At 39.4% G+C, this 20954-nt stretch overlaps 1 protein-coding gene across 3 annotated transcripts in view; it reads left to right on the forward strand.

The window, feature by feature from the left end:
• The first annotated feature begins 267 nt into the window (after positions 1–267).
• Positions 268–20954, forward strand: part of LOC130568664 (zinc finger protein GLIS1) — a 77553-nt gene continuing 56866 nt past the window's right edge. For all 3 annotated transcript variants that reach the window (XM_057357669.1, XM_057357670.1, XM_057357671.1), the window contains exons 1-2: positions 268–382; positions 582–873. In XM_057357669.1, the coding sequence (XP_057213652.1) occupies positions 618–873 (256 nt within the window). In that variant the 5' untranslated portion in view covers positions 268–382; positions 582–617. The remainder of the gene's footprint in view (positions 383–581; positions 874–20954) is intronic.

Genomic DNA, 20954 nt, shown 5'->3' on the forward strand with positions numbered 1-20954 from the left:
CTTTGTATGGTGAAGAAGCACATTTATATCATTGCATGCGTGTAACGTTAAATGAGACAGTTTCCTTCGTGAAAATGCAAATTAATATTTCCACCTTGAACTGGATCGCCTTTACTCTTCACATGTATCCACTTTGCTTCCTATCGGTCCCTCCCCTTTCAGCGCTATGTAATCATTGGCACTATGAGCAGTCAATCAAAGCAGTAACGCATGTTTTGGTTTTCAGAATTGATGCTATAGAAACTCATAAAATTGCAGCTGAAACGAGAGAGAGGATGCGGTCGGTAAAAACTCATTTAACAGCCCGTTGGACGCAGAAGTTGAGAGTCATCATCAGTCATTCAAAATATCCTCTCCTCCTGGCTTTGGAGGGTTTAAACAGGTATGTTTTTAAAACCCACTACAACACGCGAACACTTGAAATAAAAGAGGATGCCTTTAATGTGTTACATTTGTTTACTGACTGTATATATTTATAAGGAAATGCATGTGCTACTTTTCCGAAACTTATAATAGTTACACTGAATAGTTGTAACTCCAAATGGATCGCATGTTCACGGCGTGATTCTCTATTCCCACAGGTAAAATACACTATTAGGATTTTTACGAGGACAGACATGCACACTTGGAAATCAGAGGTCCAGATGCAGAAGTCCACCGCGCTCTTTGGGATGGTCAGTCATCAGACAGATTTAACAGAAATGACTTTCTCCATGTTCAGCAGTAAAGCGGACATCTGTCCGAAGCGCGTCCCTGCAGACGGCTGTGAACCGAATCCTGCTTCGATCCAAATGCGCTGCGGATCTGAAGATCTCAAACTGCACGCGCATCACACCTCCAAACTTCACTGTTTCACAATGTCACCTGGAGAGGGTATGTACGGGCGGTGTTTTTTTTGCAAGGTGCAATTTGTCGACATTTTCATAGCAATATTATAAAAAACAATTTAATGTTGCAAATGTGTGTCAAAATAAGAAGCCTTTCCTGAGACCACATGAGAGTATTCCGAACTAGAATAACAATTATGTTTTGATTTAGCATAAAATACATTCCTAAATTTAACGCATTTACGTGACAATATGACAAGTTGCAGCCACATATCATCCGTTCTTATAAACGTTTAGCCTATTATTTATAACTTAATTTATTTTTTATAACAAGCAGATAACCATTGTCAATATAGTGAATATTGTTTAGAATGACACCTCAGGGATAAACCCATTGAAAACTGAATCAGAATTACAATGATCTAGTGCACATAACAATATGTGGGTACTTGCATGTTTTTTTTTTGTTGTAATGTTTACAGGCACTTTTTTGTATGAAACTATTAAAAAAACTATTTTTATTTGATATGCTATTTGGTTTTAGGTGTAAACAGAATAGATGCTTTCGAAAAAGTCCCATTAATATTAAAAGTTCTTAATAGTGCCTTTTTGGATTAATACCACGCCATATAGCTACTTGTATAGGGAGATCTCGGTGTGTTCAAATATGAAAATAATCAGGCTTTTTTTACTCATAAAATCATTTCGTCTTTTTAATACATAGCTTACATTGGATTTCTTACAACATTGATAACTCTCTTCACTATGTGCGTATGTGTTTGTGTGCATATGTGCGCCTGTGACTCGCTTTTCTTGCAAATCACGTTGGTTGTAATTGAGCATGCATCCCAATAACACATGCAGTTGAGTAGAAACAGGGCTCTCTGGTGTTGGGCTATAGCGTGGTCAGCATGTTTAGATGATGTTACAGTGGCGTGGGATTGTTCAGGCCAACACAGTTACCCCAGTTGATGATTATACAAATCTGACTTAAATTAGTAATCTTACCTTGACAGTCGGAGGGTTTGATTGTGACTTTTGCTCGCCAAATTTAAACCAAATGTTTGCGACTGTATCTCAGCATTTGTAAGATGGTTTCACAACTCACTCCCATTCAAGCCAAAGCAAATCATTGCACGTCTATCAGATCTGTTTGACAGAAGTAAATGTTATGTTTTAGTCATATCTGTTTGAGCTCAAGAATGATTTGTTTGAAATTGACCACTCAATTAGATGTTGGCGAGCCGTCCTGTTTGCCCTGCTGGAAAGAAAGTCTCAATGAGACTTTTGTGAAATGTTCAGATGAAACCAGTTGTGTTGCACTTGTTAACCTGCTTTAGGGCATGTTATATATTTTATATATATAAGGTTGTTTGACAGGAGAAAGGTGTTTTGGCATTTGAGTAATTCTTTTATGATCAATAATTATATTTGGCTTTTTTATACTTGAAGCAAATGAATCAGGTTTGATATTTTTGGTGTATGTAATTAACATATGTCTTAACATACTTTGACTACAACCCATTTTTTGTTGCTATGGAAATGCATGTGTATGCCTCCATGTGTTCTGTGGTTAGAATTTTGTGGTCCCCAGAACAGTTTTATTTGTGATATGACTTTGTATTTATCCAGGATTTAACTGTCTTTAGGTCTGTCATTTTAGATTCCGAAAAAAGTATACAAAGTAACTGTACTATGCACTTTAGTCTTAAAGGGATAGTTCACTCAAAATGAAAATTCTGTCATCATTCACTCACCTTCGAGTTGTTTCAAATCTGTATGCATTTCTTAGTTCTGATGAACACAGAAAGATATTTGGAAGAATGCTAAAAACCAAACAGTTCTTGGACCCCATTGAATACTATAGTAGGAAAAATTACTTTATAATTTTCTATTTGTTCTGTTGAACACAAAATAAGATATTTTTGAAGAATGTAGGACAGTAAACAATTCTGGGCACGTTTGACATTGTAATCTTTCCTAGTATGGTAGTCTATGGTGTCCAAGAACTGTTTGGTTAAAAGCGTTCGTCAAAATATCTTTCTCTATGTTCAACCAAACAAAGAAATTTAAACAGGTGAGAGCGAGTAATTCATGATAGAATTTTCCTTTTTGGGTGAATTATCCCTTTAATCTCATAGAGATTAAAATGTTAAATGCACATTTTTAGCCATTTTGGAGTGTCTGACAAATGAATATACCTATGTAAACGTAGAGAACAAACATGATTTTCTATGTAATCAGTGTTTTATTGCATTAAAAAATAGATCATATCAACATTTTTCAATATTTCTCTTCTGTTTGATTTGGTCAGTAATTCACTAATTCACTGAAGTCAATTAAATTCAGTTCGTGGTGTGTTGCTACAGTATAGCAAGTTCATCCCTGTCCTCTCATTTTTATATATATAAAAAATAAATAAACTAAGGAGCATTTCAGATGATCATAATCAGAGCTGATGCGATGGTCTATACTTGTGCACAAATGTTTTTTTGAGCAAGGTATTACTCCCACGTTAAACTGTTGATTCAGCTCATGAAAAAATAACTGCCTTTAAAAGAGTCGTTGCATTACTGTTTCAGGTTACTATGGTTATGCGTCTACTCCCACACACATATACAAACTCAGCACCATTTGGTCATCTGTGAAATGTGGCATCTGCACTCAGAAAGTTGAATTCCTGTAGCTTGATGAATTTTCCTGAGCTTTTCTGTACGGCACAGAATTTTTGACTGTGCCATTATATAATTATTATAAAGACCCAAGTGTATCACATTCTTTTGAAGTCCGTATATAAGTTAAACGTTTTAAGTTTGTGTGCATAATATTTAAACAGATTTTTTTTATTTAACTCTTTCTAAAGCATACACATACAAACAACTGCATTGCTGGTTTTGTAAAGGACCTGTGTCTTCACGATTGCTTTGTTTGAGTTGCTTTGGCTGGCTGCGCTCTGCTGTTGACGTCAATTGTTGCATCACTCCTAAACTGCTGTGTTTTTGGACTGCGCAATTACCTGCTCTCCCGCACTTTTTGTTTCTTTTCTAGTCTTCTCTATGTGCTCGCTCTCACTCACTTACACCCACATCAGTCACTTTCTCCCACGTTTCTTCATTCGACATATTTTTGAGAACTCCCGTGACATCAGAATGAGGCATACAGTAGATAAATGGATTGCGTGGGCAAACTGTAATGTTTACAGCTTGTTCCATTGATTCACAAAGTACTGATGATCAATGCGCAACGGTATTTCATCCCAGGCTATGGCATCACCGTGCAAACCTTTAATGAGTGAACGTTTCTCAGCCTCAGTCACCAAGCATTTAAGAGCCAGCGTGGTGTAATGGAAGCCATTGAATCATTTCTCACAAATAGGTCTCAAGGGGATTTGCCAGAGTGTTGATTCAGCTTAATTTGGCTGGGAATTTATGAGGTTATTTTCTAAAAGAAAGATGCGGTTTGAGGAGACATCATTTTTGGAAAGTATGAAAATATGAGAAACGGAGTATTCGAAACTGAAAACATTTTAGAATGTAATAGACTTAGAGTAGCATTTGATAAAAGATACTCTTGTGGCTTTAGAGAATTATAGCATCTTATTATGGTTTGGAATCAATCCGTAATACTTTTTCTAATCATCTGGAAAACCTCAATGTGCTCAGTCGATTCTGAGGTACAACATTGAGACATCGGTGACCTTTATTATTAGTCTTGAATTAAGACTGCAATTTATGTTTTTTGTAGAGTGTCTGTGATGTCATAGCCCATGTCCAGTTTCGCGTTATTTATGTTTGTGGGATGTCAAACACAGTGCCAAAGAAACGTCCTGAATCATCTTTCATTTCAAGGGCACTGCACTCCTGCCAATACAACCCTCAAACCAATCATCCTGTTAAAAAATATTATCTGGTTTGAATAAGTGTCGAAATATATCTGGAATACCAGAGGAAATGTGCTCTGGACGTGGGCTTAAACGGAGGAAAAACAGAATTGGCTCCGATATGTCATCATAAAATGTATTTTTAGCTTGGACCATGTCTTGAGAATCGCTCATGAAAATGCGCCCACACTCTCCAACCTTTTTCCCTCTCGCTTTTTGATACCGGGGTCGAATTCCTGCCTTATTTGAAATGGATCTGATTGTTTTGCCTGCGCTCTCTTTCTCTCCGACTCCGTACTGAGATGAAGGGGCTACTCGCTCTTACCGTGTGCCAGGGGGACATGCCACAGCTAACCGCACATCCACACAGCCCGAATTACTCATGCATTTCTAGACGGCAGCAACCGTGTCTCCAGACTTCTCAGCGCGTATGACCGCGCACGCGGGTGGCTTTTTGATTTACATTCCGACAGTGGCACTTGCTGTTCTTGGCCGCGTGCTGGCTTGCTTCATCAAAGTAAAATTCTCTCGGTGGCGGCGCTGAACGCCTTATCCCGCGCACTTGAAGCGGACGTGAGGGCCCCGGCATCCTGTAGCGGGATGGTTAGGTGGCCGTGGACCGTTTGAGTCAGGGGTCCAGCGGGGTGGCCGCTCTAGTGTTGATTTAGTGTTAAGAGTAACTGATGGTGATCAAGACCCCGCTGGCCTTTGTACCAATACAGCTGTTTTGTTTTCTGCTCCCGCCCAGTTCACTTGCCTTTTAATAGAGTGTAAATATGGAGACCGAAACCGACGCCGAGTTCCCCGGTGGGTCTTTTATTAGAGTAAGTATTATTCTTTTATATATAGCAATGTCACAAAGCATACAGCTTATTCTCTACAAAACATGCAAAAGCTCTGCAGTGAATGCAGACAGATTCATATGAATCAACTTTTCTGCCAGTCATTAGTTTCTTAAGGTTTTTTACAAGTGTGGGCACATCAGTGAACCAGCGGCCGTCCAATCGAGTGGTCACAAAACAATTGAGCAAACATTGAGCGCTGTTTCATTTCTTTATTGCCTGACAAGGTCTCAGTTATATCCTTCGGTAGTCTCATCGTGCCAGGAAGCTGCCACAGGGCAGTGCCCGTTCAGTCTGCGATCTGATTGGCTGGAATGACCCTTGAGGACTATGAAATACATTATAAAGTCTAATAGCGCAGTTTATATACTTTATTACTGGTTGTTAATAAAGCGCGGGGTTCTGGAAGGATTAGTTATTCTCTGGTCCTCTAGTGATCCAGCACCAACTGAGTGTAATATTACATTACGGTCAGGGATTTCTGCAGGCTAATAACCTGACGTGGGCTCTGAATGCAGAATGTTTATTATGAAAACACTTCGCTTTTACGAACAGATCTGGATTATGTGATGTGAGCCATTCGTCTTTGCGAAGTCTGAAAGCTGTAAAATTAATATTCGGTCTGTTTGCGCGAATAAGTTGCGTGCGCTGATGGTGGAAAAAATAGGTATGTTGAGAAATCCTATTTATTTTTATTATCTTGTGAAGTTCTCCTACAAGACATACTCGTAGAAACAACATTTCACCGCCATGAGTCTGTTGAGCAGGAGTCAAATAAACTTGACCTTTTGGAGTTCAAAGGGCAAGAAAAGGAACTGACAGTTAATAAATATTGTGAGCCAGACAGTTCACTGAGAGCATGAACATTTCACTAATGATGAATGTGTCCTTATTTTTTGTGTTGTTTCTCACCATCTGTTTGTCACATCCAGCCATAACCAATCAGATTCATCCAGGCATTGCAGATCGGTCTGTAGTCACGAATCGGTAAGCTTCAACCTTCTTCCTGTTTCCATCGGTGACTGGATTACTGTGACGGGACACATGCTCAGAGCGAGGTTAAAAGAACACCAAACTTTATTAAAGTTGTCTCTGTCAGACAGCACTTATGTCTCATCTGCACGTAGTGCTCTGGGATATTTACTCAGATTTAAGGCAGAAATTGAAATCAGCAGTTTGGCAGGTTAACATTTGGAGAGAGATGCCAGTAAATGATAACAGGACGCAATTTCCCACGGCACAGACTGTCTGATATGTTTTTCTTGATCCCTCGCTTCATTTTTATGGTATGGGAACGTTTTTGCAAATGCTTTGTTCCAAAACCTAGTGAGTTGTCTCTTTAAGCAGTATTTTAAAGGGACAGTTTACCCAAAAATAAAAATTCTGTCATCATTTACTCACCCTCAAGTTGTTCCAAATCTGTATAAATGTCTTTGTTCTGATGAACACAAAAGAAGATATTTAAAAGAATGTAGGAAAGCATACAGTTCTATGGTACTTTTGACTACCATTGTAAATTTTCCTACTATGGTAGTCAATGGTGGCCAAGAACTGTTTTGTTACAAGCATTCTTCCAAATATCTTTCTCTGTGTCATCAGAACACATCAAAACAAAGAAAACTGTCCCTTTAAGGCATCATAAGTGTGATCACAATGCTAAAGTTCTTGAAAGTTTCTTAGGAGGCAACAATGCACTTTTTTGAGTTTTTTGTTATCACGTCTCCCATGTATTGCAGTATTAATAGGATGCACAGAGCTATTGCTTATGTAGAGCATTCCAAATCAGTCATTTTTGAGGTTTCATAGCAGATAGGATGCTGTCGTAGGATGCTGGTGCCTTACTAGCTCACTAGCTTCTGACCGAGCATTGCAAGTACCCTGTAAAGCTTTAGAGTTTAGCACATAAAATTACTAGAATCCCTAATAAGCCGTTTGAAATATGGCCGCAATAGCTAACGAGAAAGCAGAGCACGAAGGAAGATTAATGCGCGCCGGCCCTTTAACAGGCTGAGAGGAATTTAAGGAATGAATGTTGACTTCAGCTTTTTACAATTTGCACTGAGTTTGCTGACTTATCACTTACCACAAATATTTTCTCCACTATTTCACCCTTTCAGCCCTCACCACAATCTCACAGATGAGTTTTCCAGCAGCCGTCCTGTGCCAGACTTTCCATCGGAGTCCCCCCTTTATGTGCGATGTACGTGTGCTCGAGAGAGAACATACTCATTAAGCTGTAGCAAATGTACCGTGACAGCTACAATACTCTTCTAGTGTTTACATTACATCAGTTCCACTGTCGTGTATCTGCCATTAATTTGAGAAAGAAGACATCCCATTGTGGCAGACTTCATTTTGCTTATTTTTCTTTCGGCCGCTCGCACTCTTCAAGAATTCACGATTGAACCCTTTTCTCTAGTGCAGGTCAACTGGACTTTTGTCATCGCAAAGACACTTTAAGATCTCTACGGGACGCTACTGTTGGCAGTAAAGAGGAACGACGTCATTAGAAATCCCAGGCTCAAATACAGTATGGTAAAAAGAGGCGAACTAGAGCAAGCATTGTTTTAGGGTCATGGGGTCGTCCATCCGTAAGTGACGGAGCGCAGAATGCTTGTTGAGGGCGTCTGTCATGCGTAACGCTCGAGTCTCATGTGCGTGTGTTTCTCATTGAACTAACACATGTGAGGGAGGCTATACTTTGCTTATGGAAATAGGACAGAGGAGTGTGTGTGTGTGTGTGTTTGTGCGTCTGTGCATGAATGTTTGTTACAGGCTCACGTGCGCTTTTGTGCGCTCGATATCTCCGTGGAGAAAGTGGAAAAGAAAACAATCTCAGCCCTAATCAGAACCAGGTCATTCTGCTGTCCGTGCCTCGCCTGACATTAACGGCCTTCCTTTGGCTCCGCGCTCGTGCTTTACAACGCGAAGCTCCGCGTCAACGTATAACTGATTTGCTGGCGTCTGTAAATCTACACATAAAGCAACGCCTGACTTCACGAGGTTCCTATTTAAAGAAAAAAGATATCATGCAACAGGAAACTGTTCGTATATATCACTCAGAGTTTCTGACAAGAATATTCGGAGAAGAAAAAGAGGGAAATCTGGCCGGAGGTGCGGTATGTGTTCTGAGTCATAACATTTCTTTTTTCTGTTTTCTCTCTTAAATTCTCTCTCGCTTTGTGTGTGTATTTTAGTGTTGATTCTTGCCCTAAACAAGTCAAATCGCAAATGTTGACTAGCACCGATAAAAGCGAATTAGTGTTGCGAGTGACCTAACAGCTTTGCTTTTTAAAAACTGAAATGAAGTCAGACAGTATTAAAGCCCTGACAGCCAGGTGCTGTGGACTTGGCCAGCGGATCGGTTTCTCAGGCCAGCTGGAAAATGAGTTGCAGAATTTATCTGCACCCTTTTTCCCTTGACAAATTATTTTATTGTTCTTGCACAGTTGGTTTGCATTTATGCTTTTGGCTAATGATAGGTTAAGGCAGCGTGATCTGCGCGTTACATGGCGAACGCACCCAACTGGGGCCGTTCCCGTAATGACAAAGCATATTTGCTCTCTGCGCTGACAGAAAGATAGATCGTGAGTTTAATGCTAGCCGACCCTCAAAAACTTGCGACCGTATGATTTTCTGATCTCTCGTGACTGCAAAATTAAGCATTATTGCATTACAATGCGAAAATCTTGCCTCAGGATACCTGAAAGCATAACCCACTTACTCAAAGGTCACATCTTTTGCCAGGCTTTATTGGATTACAGGGCCATTGGCGATATAGGAATGTTCCTGCCTGCCGTAGATGGAGAGATACCGGCGTTATAACCGTCTGCATACTGCACTTTACCTGACCCAGGCACAGTAGATGAGAGTTAGGCTGCTAATCTTTTACAAATGCTGCTAGTCTCCAAAACCAGGCTTTCCTGAAGATGACCGAGTCAAAACAGCCCCAGTTTCCCAATGAGTCTCCGTTGAAAATATGTCTGAATCAAACAGTGACTAACACGTAACTTCTGTCTAGAGGGTTCCTTTGCACATGAGAGCGCCTTACCGGAGACGTGTATCTGTTCCCGTTCACATTCATCTGGAGGATCTGGTTTCACTTTAGAATCGGCACACTTATTTTCAAGGATGTTACGGAGTGGAGACAGTGAACTGCTTGGAGGATTGTAACGTCATAACAAAAACACTGGTGTGGGATGTTACTTTTAACCCTTGTGTGGTGCTCGGGTTTTGGTGTTTACTATAAAACAATGTGTTTAATAGTTTTTTTCCAACCCCAGGCTTTCATATTTATTCACAGATGTGGACAGTAGTGGGAAGTACATTTTTAAATATCTGTACTTTATGAGAGTGTTTTTTTTTACTTCACTACATTATAAAGCATATATCATACTTTTACTTCACTACATTTAATAAATAAATATTGTTTTTACCTTTGAAGTACTTTTTTACTCAATCATTTTACTTTTAAAAGTGGAAAAGTACTAGATTTTAAATGTATTTGACTTACATAGGGGTGGTTTCCCAGCCAGGGATTATACTAGTCCTAGACTAAAATAAATGTAAGAGCTGTCCAGACTGAAAACAACTTGCACTGATATATCTTAAAATACATCAGTGCCTTTGCGTTGTCTCAAAAAGCACACAAGTAATGTTTTAGGAAGTAATGTTTGCTAAAACTACTTAAATTTGCTAATTAAACTAAGGCCTAGTCCTGGTTTAAGCTAACGTCTGTCTGGGAAACCGCCCCATACTGTATTAAAGGTAAAAAAACATGTAAAAGTCTATTTATGAAATATAGTGGGATTTACGTATGATATATGCATTATAAGTATTTTCTTTCCAAAGTAAAAACACTCATAAAGTACAAATTCTTAAAAAATTTACTTGAGTAAATGTAAAAATACCTAAATACTGTCCACCTCTGTTAATTAACGATGAACAGTGTTTCATATCATATCATAGATCGTTCTTTTTTATCTTTACATGCATTTTTTATGGCTGTATTTATTTAAAGACTGAATAATGCTCTGTGTCCGCCAGACCTGTAAACACCAGGTGAACAACAAAACCTTGAACACCATACAAGGGTTAAAAATATCAGAATTTTTAAAATGTGTTGTTTTAAATGTCTGTGTAAAAAGTGCCTTCCCCATTGAACACAATACATTTCATTTTTAAGCAACACAAAATATTTGGAGAAGTAGTAAACATGTACAGTATGTCAGGTTAAATCAGTGGTTCCCAAACCTTTTAAAAGCACGGCACCCCTTTCTAGTCATTTTTTATTAAACTTACATACATATCTATATAAACATAAATAAATTAAATGCAGATGAGCAAATTAAGAATAAACAAAAAATAGCACAGAACCTGATGGGTTTTTACACTTTACGTTTTTTGATGAGACAAAAAAAGAGCTCATACCTTGGGAACGGTATAGCAGAAAATTTTAGTGGTTTTAAAACAGTGACCTTTTCAAACCACGGTATACCTTGATCCGGTATTCGGCCCATGCCTAATTAGAATATTGCATGATTAATTATAAAGTATATCTAGTTTTTTCTTTTATGCGTAATAGTACACTAAATGACCTTCAAGTGCATTATTTTTTCCTTTAGAAGTTTTCACTTTTACGTTTCGAAAAGAATTGGTCCATGGGCTTTAATATGAAAAGTTCAGGTCGATTGTATATTATGTTTTTTCCGCTTTGTATGTGATATCGGGAGGAAGCATTTCAGATGACATACCGTGTATCTGTATAAATCTCGGTTGCCTTTTGTGTTTTTTTGACATGAGTTTCGCCATTTACTCCGAATCAAACTAGCAGTCCCCTCTTAGTGTTACAGCATGTTTTGACAAACATCTTATCAGTAAAGGATATACAGAGAAATGATGAAAGACATGCGGCTTCATTTCCAGGTCCTTTTGGTTCCCCCACGCCCTTTTCCTCTTCAGTTCGATGCAGGAGCTTTCGAAACATGTTTCTCATTCCATGTCACCAGATCGCTGCCAACCACACATCTTGAAGAGGACTCCTAGTTGTATTTTCATATGTTCTCTTTGTTTACATGGGGTTAGCCACTTTTTCAGATCACTTTGTGCTTTAATTGACTCCATATAGCGTTGACATGACTCCAGTGACAAATGGAAAGATTGTCTCCGCGAATTAGCCGATGGCAGAGAAATTGAGGGGACCCGGCAAAACGCTCGATTTGCGTAATAACTTTGGGCATAAACACAGCAGTGTTTTCGATGTCGTACATGTTTTTTGATCATTATCTCAGTTCAGGCTTTTGTTTTGCTTGCTTGTTTTGATAAAGCTTACATTTCACAAGAACACTTAATGCTTAATGATGTTTGAATGCTTATAACGTTACAAGAACGACAAAGAAGCGAGTCCGTGTCTTTAAGAGATGGATTTTAAATGTGAGCGTGTTTGCGAAACACCCTGTTAAGTACGTCGAGAAGTTCATATTTTAAATCATTTTAACTAGATGTGCCACTGTGAAATATGTAAGTGCTTACTTTTGCTTTATCCTCAGAAAATCTGTGCAGGACCTTGACTGAACAAACAGCAGCCGCCATAAAGGAAATACATTTCATATTTCCATACCAAACCACACGTAAGGTGAAATGCGGTGAGCTATAGGGTGAACAACGCTAACTACTGTAAAATATCTGACTTGTGACATGTCATCAAAGCTTATTAGACTTGCTGATGGACAGGCAGAAACACTGAATGCCAATTTGACCACAAACTGCACTTCAAATCACAAGCACAGCGATGAAATACCAGATTTTAAGAGCTCTGAGTCAGGAACCGAGTCTTGTAACTAACTAGCGAGTTATTAGGATATGTACAGTAGTGCCGGCCAAAACTCACTCATTTAGGAGCTCACAAAAAGGAACCTGCAATGTTTGTATTAGCGATGATGTAAAATGGCCAGAATTCATATTTCACATCAGATTTTGCTCGTGAAGAAAAAATGCCATTTTTTTCGCAAAGGAAACAAATATTTGCATTTCAAAGCCCCTTCGGAGCGAAATGAAAAACAAACTCTTTATGGGTTTGGAGTCGATTTAGGAAAAGTTCAGGGATGAAATGAATATGATTTATGGTTTATAAACCCACGGCTAATGCCAGGTTGTGTGAAAAGATGATGTTAAGTCATGCTTACAGCCCTGAGAGGGAAGAAAGAGCCACAGAAAACTAGCTAACAGGTTTTTAGTGCTGTTTATAATACGTAAGCCAAACTTTCACAGAATTCTACAACTCTGGATCAGGATTTAAACTGTGAACCTGAGCCGTAACTCGAGGTGTTTTGTTGTAATGATGTTGTTCACCATTTGTATGAACAAAAAATAGTTATCGACCAAGAAGAGTAGACATCAGTAAGAATAGGTTTGCTGTTAAAGCGTGCTGGACGGTGGGCTGGATATACTGCATCTCCACAGCTGGATATGACTGGCTGTCTGTTTAAACAGCCCTTAATTTACCACCTTCCCCTTCAAACCCTATCTGGACTAAGATTGAAAGAATTTCCATTAAAATCACCCCATGATGCCTTGCTTTTTTATGCATACCGCCTCCATCTCCAGCCCTTTTTAGGTCCTGCGGTCCTCATTTCTCAAACTGTGTTATTCCTGACCAGGGGCTCCTGTGCTGACGGATGCTCTACCCTTCTCTTCTGCTCTCTGGGGACGTCTGCATTGTGAGGACCCTTTTGATGTGTGATGATGTATATTGTCTGGTGATCTGGCTCTCTCAGGTTACCAGGGGCCTGAGCATGACATAAATTGTGGGGAAAATATGAAAGGGGGTCGGTTTAGAGAGGGTCTTTGATTTGTAAGGGCTATACCCCACAACATAAGAAGAGTCACATTGTTTTGCCCACTTCCTTTTAGAGTTACGTGTGGTTTGAAACTCTATGCAAGTTGAGAGTTGATTGAAAAACATAGGCTTCCTTGTTAATATATTCAGAGAACATGAAATGTATGTTTGAACCCATGCGCTCATTTGAAATTCTGGTAGATGTTGATGATTGACAGGTCTCTCTGTACATCAGTTCTTTTGCATGTTAAAGGGATAGTTCACTCCAAAACGAGAATTCTTTTATCATTCATTCACCCTTTAATCTGCAGAATTATTTTGAAGAATGTTGGTAACCAAACAATTTGGGTCCCTGTTGACTTCCACTGTATAGACACAAAACCACCGAGACGTTTTTTTAAAATATCCTCTTTTGGGTTCCACAGAAGAATGAAAGATGAAAGATTCATATACAGGCTTTAAATTTTTGGGTGAACTATCAGTTTAAGCAGCGATTTATTGTTCAGATTAAAGTGAAGTTATATTTATTTGTGGAGTCATCGTGGGTTGAATTACTCTATTGTGTTCTCCTGCAACAGTTTTAGACATGGCCAATGGCCATGAGGTTTGACTGAGAGGCGGCTTTGATAGTGACTAAGTTAGTTTACCATTGCGAAGGAAATCGGAGCATGGCCAGATCCATCATCTGTTGTGAATTTGCAGATAACGTTTTTTTGCAGATATCGTTGGGGTTTATGTTTGTGTTTTCGGTTCGGACCAGTCATCTCACCGTAGTGTAATGACAGGGCATGAGGCTTTAAATGGGGGGTTTGAAGCAGGAAACATAAAACAAAATGAATAATCAAATAAAAATAATAGCTTCCCTCTCTGCCCCTGTTGTCAAAGCAAATTGTTACTTTTAAGGAAAAAAGTCCTTTTGGGAGAAACGTGGGGCCAAGTCATTTCTTAATCATCAAGACTACTCAATACCCTCCATGAGGGTGAGTCTGCTTGTAACATTTTATCCCGATCCTTGCCAGATACTTCAAAGCCAAACCAATTACACAGAACGCTTTGAACGTCTTATACTGAACGAAAGGTTTTATTATTTTCCCTCCACTGAAACAACCAAAGCAAAAAATACAAAAATGAAATATGATTCTCAGTTGTTTTCCTCACGTAACCATCTGGTTTCCCCCGTCTAATAATAATAATAAGGGTTCCCTTTGAGAACTCCAGGCAGCTAAACTGCACAGATAACAAAATAATCATTTTCAAATGTTGTTTTGTTTCATTACGGCTCAATTACGACCACTTAAACTGTTATGAGAGTTCCAAAAGCATTCCTTGTCGATCACGATACTCTTTAAAAATTATTTGGCCGATAACGATAATTCTTTAACATTGGAAGCCAATAACCGATATATTGGCTGATATACAGTATCTAAATATTAATATAACATTTTCTGAGACTGAAACAAAAGGTAAAAACTGCTATTCTTTGAAAACATTGACTGCAGAAAACAAGGTAACCATTAGTTCTCTTTTTTCCCTGAAAACCATGTACTAAGCCTACTTTACACCAGTTAAAGATTTTTTAACTTTTAAACTTTTCTGGTATAATGTCAATTTAATAAACAAATTAAAAATGTTCTTCCATTGCAACCCAGAAGTGTTCTCAATAGCCACAAGTCTAACAGGTCTCAAGACAGAAAGCATTCAGACGGCAAACGGCTTCAAACAATATGCTTTTGTTCCTCTAAATCAGTGGTTCCCAAACTTTTTACAATGGCGTACCCCCCCAGGGATTTAACATCATTCTGCGTACCCCCTTTCTTACAGTCACAATTGTGGTCTCAAACATTTTTTTATTTGCATTCTAAATACATGTAATTTTCTTTTATCAAACAATAAATGATATATGACTCATATATAAATAAATGACTCACTGTTTAATGAGATGGATGTGCTTGAAATTACTTGCATAACTCTGTGATGTTTGGTTGTATCGAGAAAGTCTGAGTCTCGAATCCTTCTCTATGCAGAGTCTGTCGATATTTGTTCTTTATGTGGGCAAGTGCTGAAAACCCACTCTCGCAAAGATACGTTGTGGAGAAGGGCAGTAATGTTTTCAAAGCGCGATCGGCTAAGGCAAGATACTCTGCATGCAAAGCTATCCAGAAGTCTGTCAGTAATTTTTGCGCGAAGTCAATTCTCAAAGCGCCACTCGTAGAGATTTCAATGAGACTCTCTCGCTCAGAAACAGGAAGGTGCGCTGTGCTGTTTGCAGAGAATCTGTCTCGGGAAAGTACTTGCGCAACTGCGAAGACAGCTCAGAAAGGTGTTTCATTATGTCACGCTTAACGCTGTTAGTAAGGCTGAGTTCGTTTGCTAGCAAAAAGTCATGCAATGATGAAAAGGCTTCGGTGTTGTTCTCATTAATGCAATTAGTCCAGAGAGCAAACTTTCTGATCATGGCCTCAGTTTTGTCCTGTACATTAAATATGGTTGTGGCAAATCCCTGCAATCCGATGTTCAGCTCATTCAGACGGGAAAAAACATCACCCAGATAGGCCAATATTGTAAGCCACTCTTCGTCATGTAAGCGGTTACTCAATTCAAAGGGATGGTCGATAAAAAAAGCTTTAAGTTCATCCCTCAATTCAAACAATCGTGTGAGAACCTTTCCCCTGGACAGCCATCGTACATCAGTATGTAGTAACAATGTGACGTGGTCGCTGCCCATTTCATTGCACAATGCAGAAAACAAACGAGAATTCAAAGGCCTTGCTTTAATAAAGTTTACAATTTTTACAGCATCTTGCAAAACTTCCTTAAGACGTTCAGGCATTCCTTTGGTGGCCAGCGCTTCTCTGTGGATGCTGCAATGTACCCAAACCGCGCGGGACGCAACTGCTTGCACACGTGTTACCAGTCCACTCAGCCTGCCTGTCATGGCTTTCGCTCCATCAGTACAAATGCCCACACAATTTGTCCACTGAAGTCCATGTGATGTTACAAAGCCATCTAAAAACTTTGAAAATCTCCTCTCAGGGTTGCTCTGCCTTCCAACGGTTTGCAAAAAAGTATATCTTCCATAACTGAACTATCATAAATATACCGGACATATGCCAGCAGCTGAGCCAAACACCAGCTACATCCGTTGATTCATCGATTTGTAAAGCATAGAATTCGCTGGATTTTATGCGAAGCAATAGCTGTTTTAAAACGTCTTCTGCCATATCAGCGATGCAACGTGAAGCTTTGTTGTCTGATGACGGCATCTGATGACGGTATTGTTTTTTTGGCTTTTTCCCCAAGCATAATACCCGCAATATCAGCTGCAGCCGGAAGAATTAAGTTCTCCACAATAGTATGGGATTTGCCCGTTTTAGCCACTCTGTAACTCACCATGTAGGATGCTTCCAGTCCTTTCTTATTAAGGTTTTCTGATGCTGTTATAAGGGCCTTACTACTCCCGAGTTGTCTTAACTGTCTTTCGAAAAACTCTCACGGTTTATTTTTCAAAGTTGCATGCTTTGTTTCTAAATGCCTGTGCAAAAACGCTGGCTTCATGCAGTTATGAGAGAGTACTTTTGCACATATAACGCACTGTGGTTTGGGATTTTCGTCACTGCCAATGTAAGTAAATCCATATGAAATGTATTTCTCGTCATATTTACGCCTTTTTGATCGTCTTTCTGTGAACTGCTGAACCTGAGTTGACGCTGTAGTCTCCGATGCATCGCTATCTGTGTCGGTGTCAACCGGAGCGGGTGGTTGATTTACAACTGCAGCCGAAGTGCTGTTGGAGGGACCCGGGGTGTGGTCAGAGGACTGTGGATCATCCGAGCTGCTGGGACTCGATTTTCTTTCTGTGGCTGCGGGCCTAAATCTTTGCAACCACTTATCCATTTTAATTTAACAAGCAGTTGTTGCTTCGTTCCAAGCCGCGTGCAGTCGAATTACATGCGGTACGTAAAGACGTGCGCTTACGCATGAGTGGACGCATATTTTTCGATTGGATGTCATGAATTTGACCTTTTATGGCACTACGTGACTACTATTTTGCTGTGTGTACACTAGAGGGAGCATGTCTTTATATTTAGCTTGTGAGAAAAACATGACTGGTTGATTGTCAGGTGCGTTATAATTAAGTAAACCGTAGATTTCAGGATTTTGTTCACGTACCCCCTCCGTCACCTGGTGTACCCCCGGGGGTACGCGTACCCCAGTTTGGGAACCACTGCTCTAAATTATACATTGATAAATATCACACACTGTACCTACATCAACAATATTTTGCTAATAGCGATAAGTGAATGATCACGACAGAAAGACTGTAGCTGTGTCTCATTTCGTAAGGCTGCATCCTTGTGTCCTCCAGAGGTATCAAAGGATACGGTATACGGAGGATTCTCAATTTAGAATTAAACGAGACGTCCTTCGTAGGACATACTGGCAGAAAAGGAAACAGGAAGTACCACGTTGCTATGACAACACGTTGCACTCGCACACCTGTCAAATTAATTAAAATGATTTCTACATGATTTAAGAGGTAAAAAGTTGTTTACTTTCTACCCTAAACAATGCCAAAAGAGTTAAACAAATATAAAATTTTTGCCTTACTGTTTCAAAATCACTAAACACTTGTAAACCTATTTATTACATATGCCTGCTAAGATTAAAAAAAACGTAAAACAAATTGTAAACGGTTAACATTTAAACACCACATATTTGATTGAATGTGCAGCTGTTGCCGTTTATTCAAATAACAGACGTTGGCCGACGCAAAGAATTGTGGGTTATCTCTAGCAACGAAGGATACAGCTCATGTGTCCTCCGAATTCCTGTCAAAGAAGGTCGCATTTGAAGGGTGCCTCCAGAGAGTCGTACCTGATTTTATGAAACGAGACAGCCTCGATGACGTAGCAGGCTTCAAATGAGACCTCCGGAGGACGCAGCCTTACGAAATGAGACACAGCCTGTACCGTACTGGATTTTAACTGAGCAGCATGCAGCTGAAGTGGTTCAACCAGAGGAAATTATTCATAATTTATCGGCTAAAATATATCGGCTTAAATTTTATTATACCATGGTCTTTTTGAATACTCGATTCTGATTGGCTGGAAGGTGTGCATTAAAACCCTTTATACCATGGTGTTTTTGATTACTCCATTCTGATTGGCTGGAAGGTGTGCATTAAAAACCTTTAACGCACAGGTAGTTCCAGTAAGTTTGTTTACATTTGAAATTTAACTGACAAAATCACTGTAATTTTCACCTGTTTGATCTAAAATCTCACTGTAAACATCAATAAAAGATTTAACTTGGCAAATGTGTCAAGAAACGTGTGGAAGAACCCAATTGCAGGCAGCAGAGGTTGAAGGGGTTAACAAAAACACTTTTATTATTAACAAAAAAAACTAAAACAAAGACCCACGATGGGGTATCACAACATAAAACAGGATAAATAACAGGACGAAGACTAACTGACACTAAACTAGACTAAACAGCACTTAACATAATAAACTAAACTAAACTAAACACTTACTAAGATAGACGAAACAGCCACAACGGGAACAGGCAATGACGGTAGACGCTTGATGAGCAACAAGACAAACTGGAAACAATGACTGAGCAAAGGACAATGAAACATGAGGGTATTATAAAGGAGAGACAAACGAGGGATAACGAGCGAGGGCAGGTGTGGAACATAAGACACAGAAGAAGGCAATACAAGAAACGAGAGGGGCGGGGCCAATGACGAGACACTGGAGAGAACGCATATTATTGTCAAAAGGACAATAATATGTTTCTCTCCACACATAACCAAAGGCTTTGTCATGGCTCTGCTAGAGGACCAAGAAAAACATGACTAAATGAAGCAGAGCCATGACAAAATGACCATGGTATAAGCGGGATAATCCACAGCTAGCCATGTGTTAAAGGATTTTAATGCACTTCCGTTTCGCGTCGGGTGGTTCTTGGCCTCCACGCCGATGAGAATATGGCCGATAATTTATCGTGCATCCCTATTTTTACGCATTTAGCAGGCAATTTATTTCAAAGCGACTTTACGTTTTATCACTATGTGTGTTCTGTGACTCGAACCCACGAGCTTTGCGCTGCAAACCCATTGTTCCTTTATTTGAGCTACAGGAACAGTTACAGGATTTACAAAAGTTATATCAATCATAAATAATGTTAAACCCCGCTTTAGACATGTGTAAAAGTGTTGTGAAATGGTCATAGGATCATGCTAAGCCTTGTGCCTTATGAGGTGACCGGCATGTTTTGTGGTTGAATTTGACCTTTGTCATTTGAGTGGAACTTCCTGCCATGTGTATTCAGTTGAATTCTCTCACATATTAAGGCATGCTTGTAAATAGTATATTGTTGGAAGCAGCCAAAAGGGAACGCTCATGAATGTGGGCCAATACAGTTGTTTACAGCGGGGTTTTGGCCACAGGGCAGCTGGTGTTGTAAAGATGCTTGATTGGTGATTTTTGTTAATTTGTTTTGTTTATTATCAACTTAACTAGGCTGATTGTAAAGCTCATTCAATCATGCATTTATTTAATGTCTTGCTGTTCACTGACCATTAGCTGTCATTCCTTAGGAATGCTCCAAATGAAAATATTGGCGTTGACTTGTACAACAGAGGAATTTACGCTTAGAACATTGGACAGCGTACAAGACTGCATTTCACTTTTAATTAGAAGGGTTTGTTTTCTTAACAAGGATTAGTCGAGAACCTTATTATTAAGCCACAACCCTGACAGCCTGATTTAATGTAAAAGGATATTTTGCGAATGGAATTAATTTCACGTAAGCTTTGCAGAATATTTAAATTTGACATTAGAGGGCAAACAGGCAAAACTTGTTCCAGAAGAAAGCTGTCTGTTCAAACATTTTTTGAACAAATGCAGCAATGCATGCAGAGGAAAAGAGTTCCAGAAGGTCCAAAATGCACGCACGCACACACGCACGCACGCACGCACGCACACACACACACACACACACACACTAGTTTCAATACAGCAGTCTTGGTCTCAAAGTTCTTTTGTTTTTACAGAGCCCAAAAGAGCCGCTCGGAGACCGTAAAAGCCCAACGACAGCCTGTGATGAGGAACCCCGAGTCTTTACAGTTAAAGCTGTACATTTTTACTGCACGAGACACAGGAATGCGCTACAGCACTCCTGACACATTTTACATTGTAATCACCCCAGTGTTCGGCAGTCTATAGAGTTCGGTAGGCCTGTTGTAAAACCGTTTCCCGTAACCTCACCCTGTGACGTAGACTGTAAAACGAATCTCTGTTTATGAACACATTTCTTACTACTGTTCATTGTAAAACAACATTCCTGTTGTATTTCTTACACTGTATTGATGTATAGACGTACAGTAGGACACTGATGGTTTCTTAAACACTACAGGCTTATTGCTTGAACTCTAAGCTGTGTTTCACAAGTCCACAAAGCTCTGAAAACTAGATTTTTCAAGGGATAGTTCACTCAAAAATTGCTTGTCGCCCTCATGTCATTCCAAACCTGTACATGTATTTCTATTGCAAAACAAGAAGATA

The sequence above is a fragment of the Triplophysa rosa genome, linkage group LG17, assembly GCF_024868665.1.
Source record: "Triplophysa rosa linkage group LG17, Trosa_1v2, whole genome shotgun sequence".
Taxonomy (NCBI): Eukaryota; Metazoa; Chordata; class Actinopteri; order Cypriniformes; family Nemacheilidae; genus Triplophysa; species Triplophysa rosa.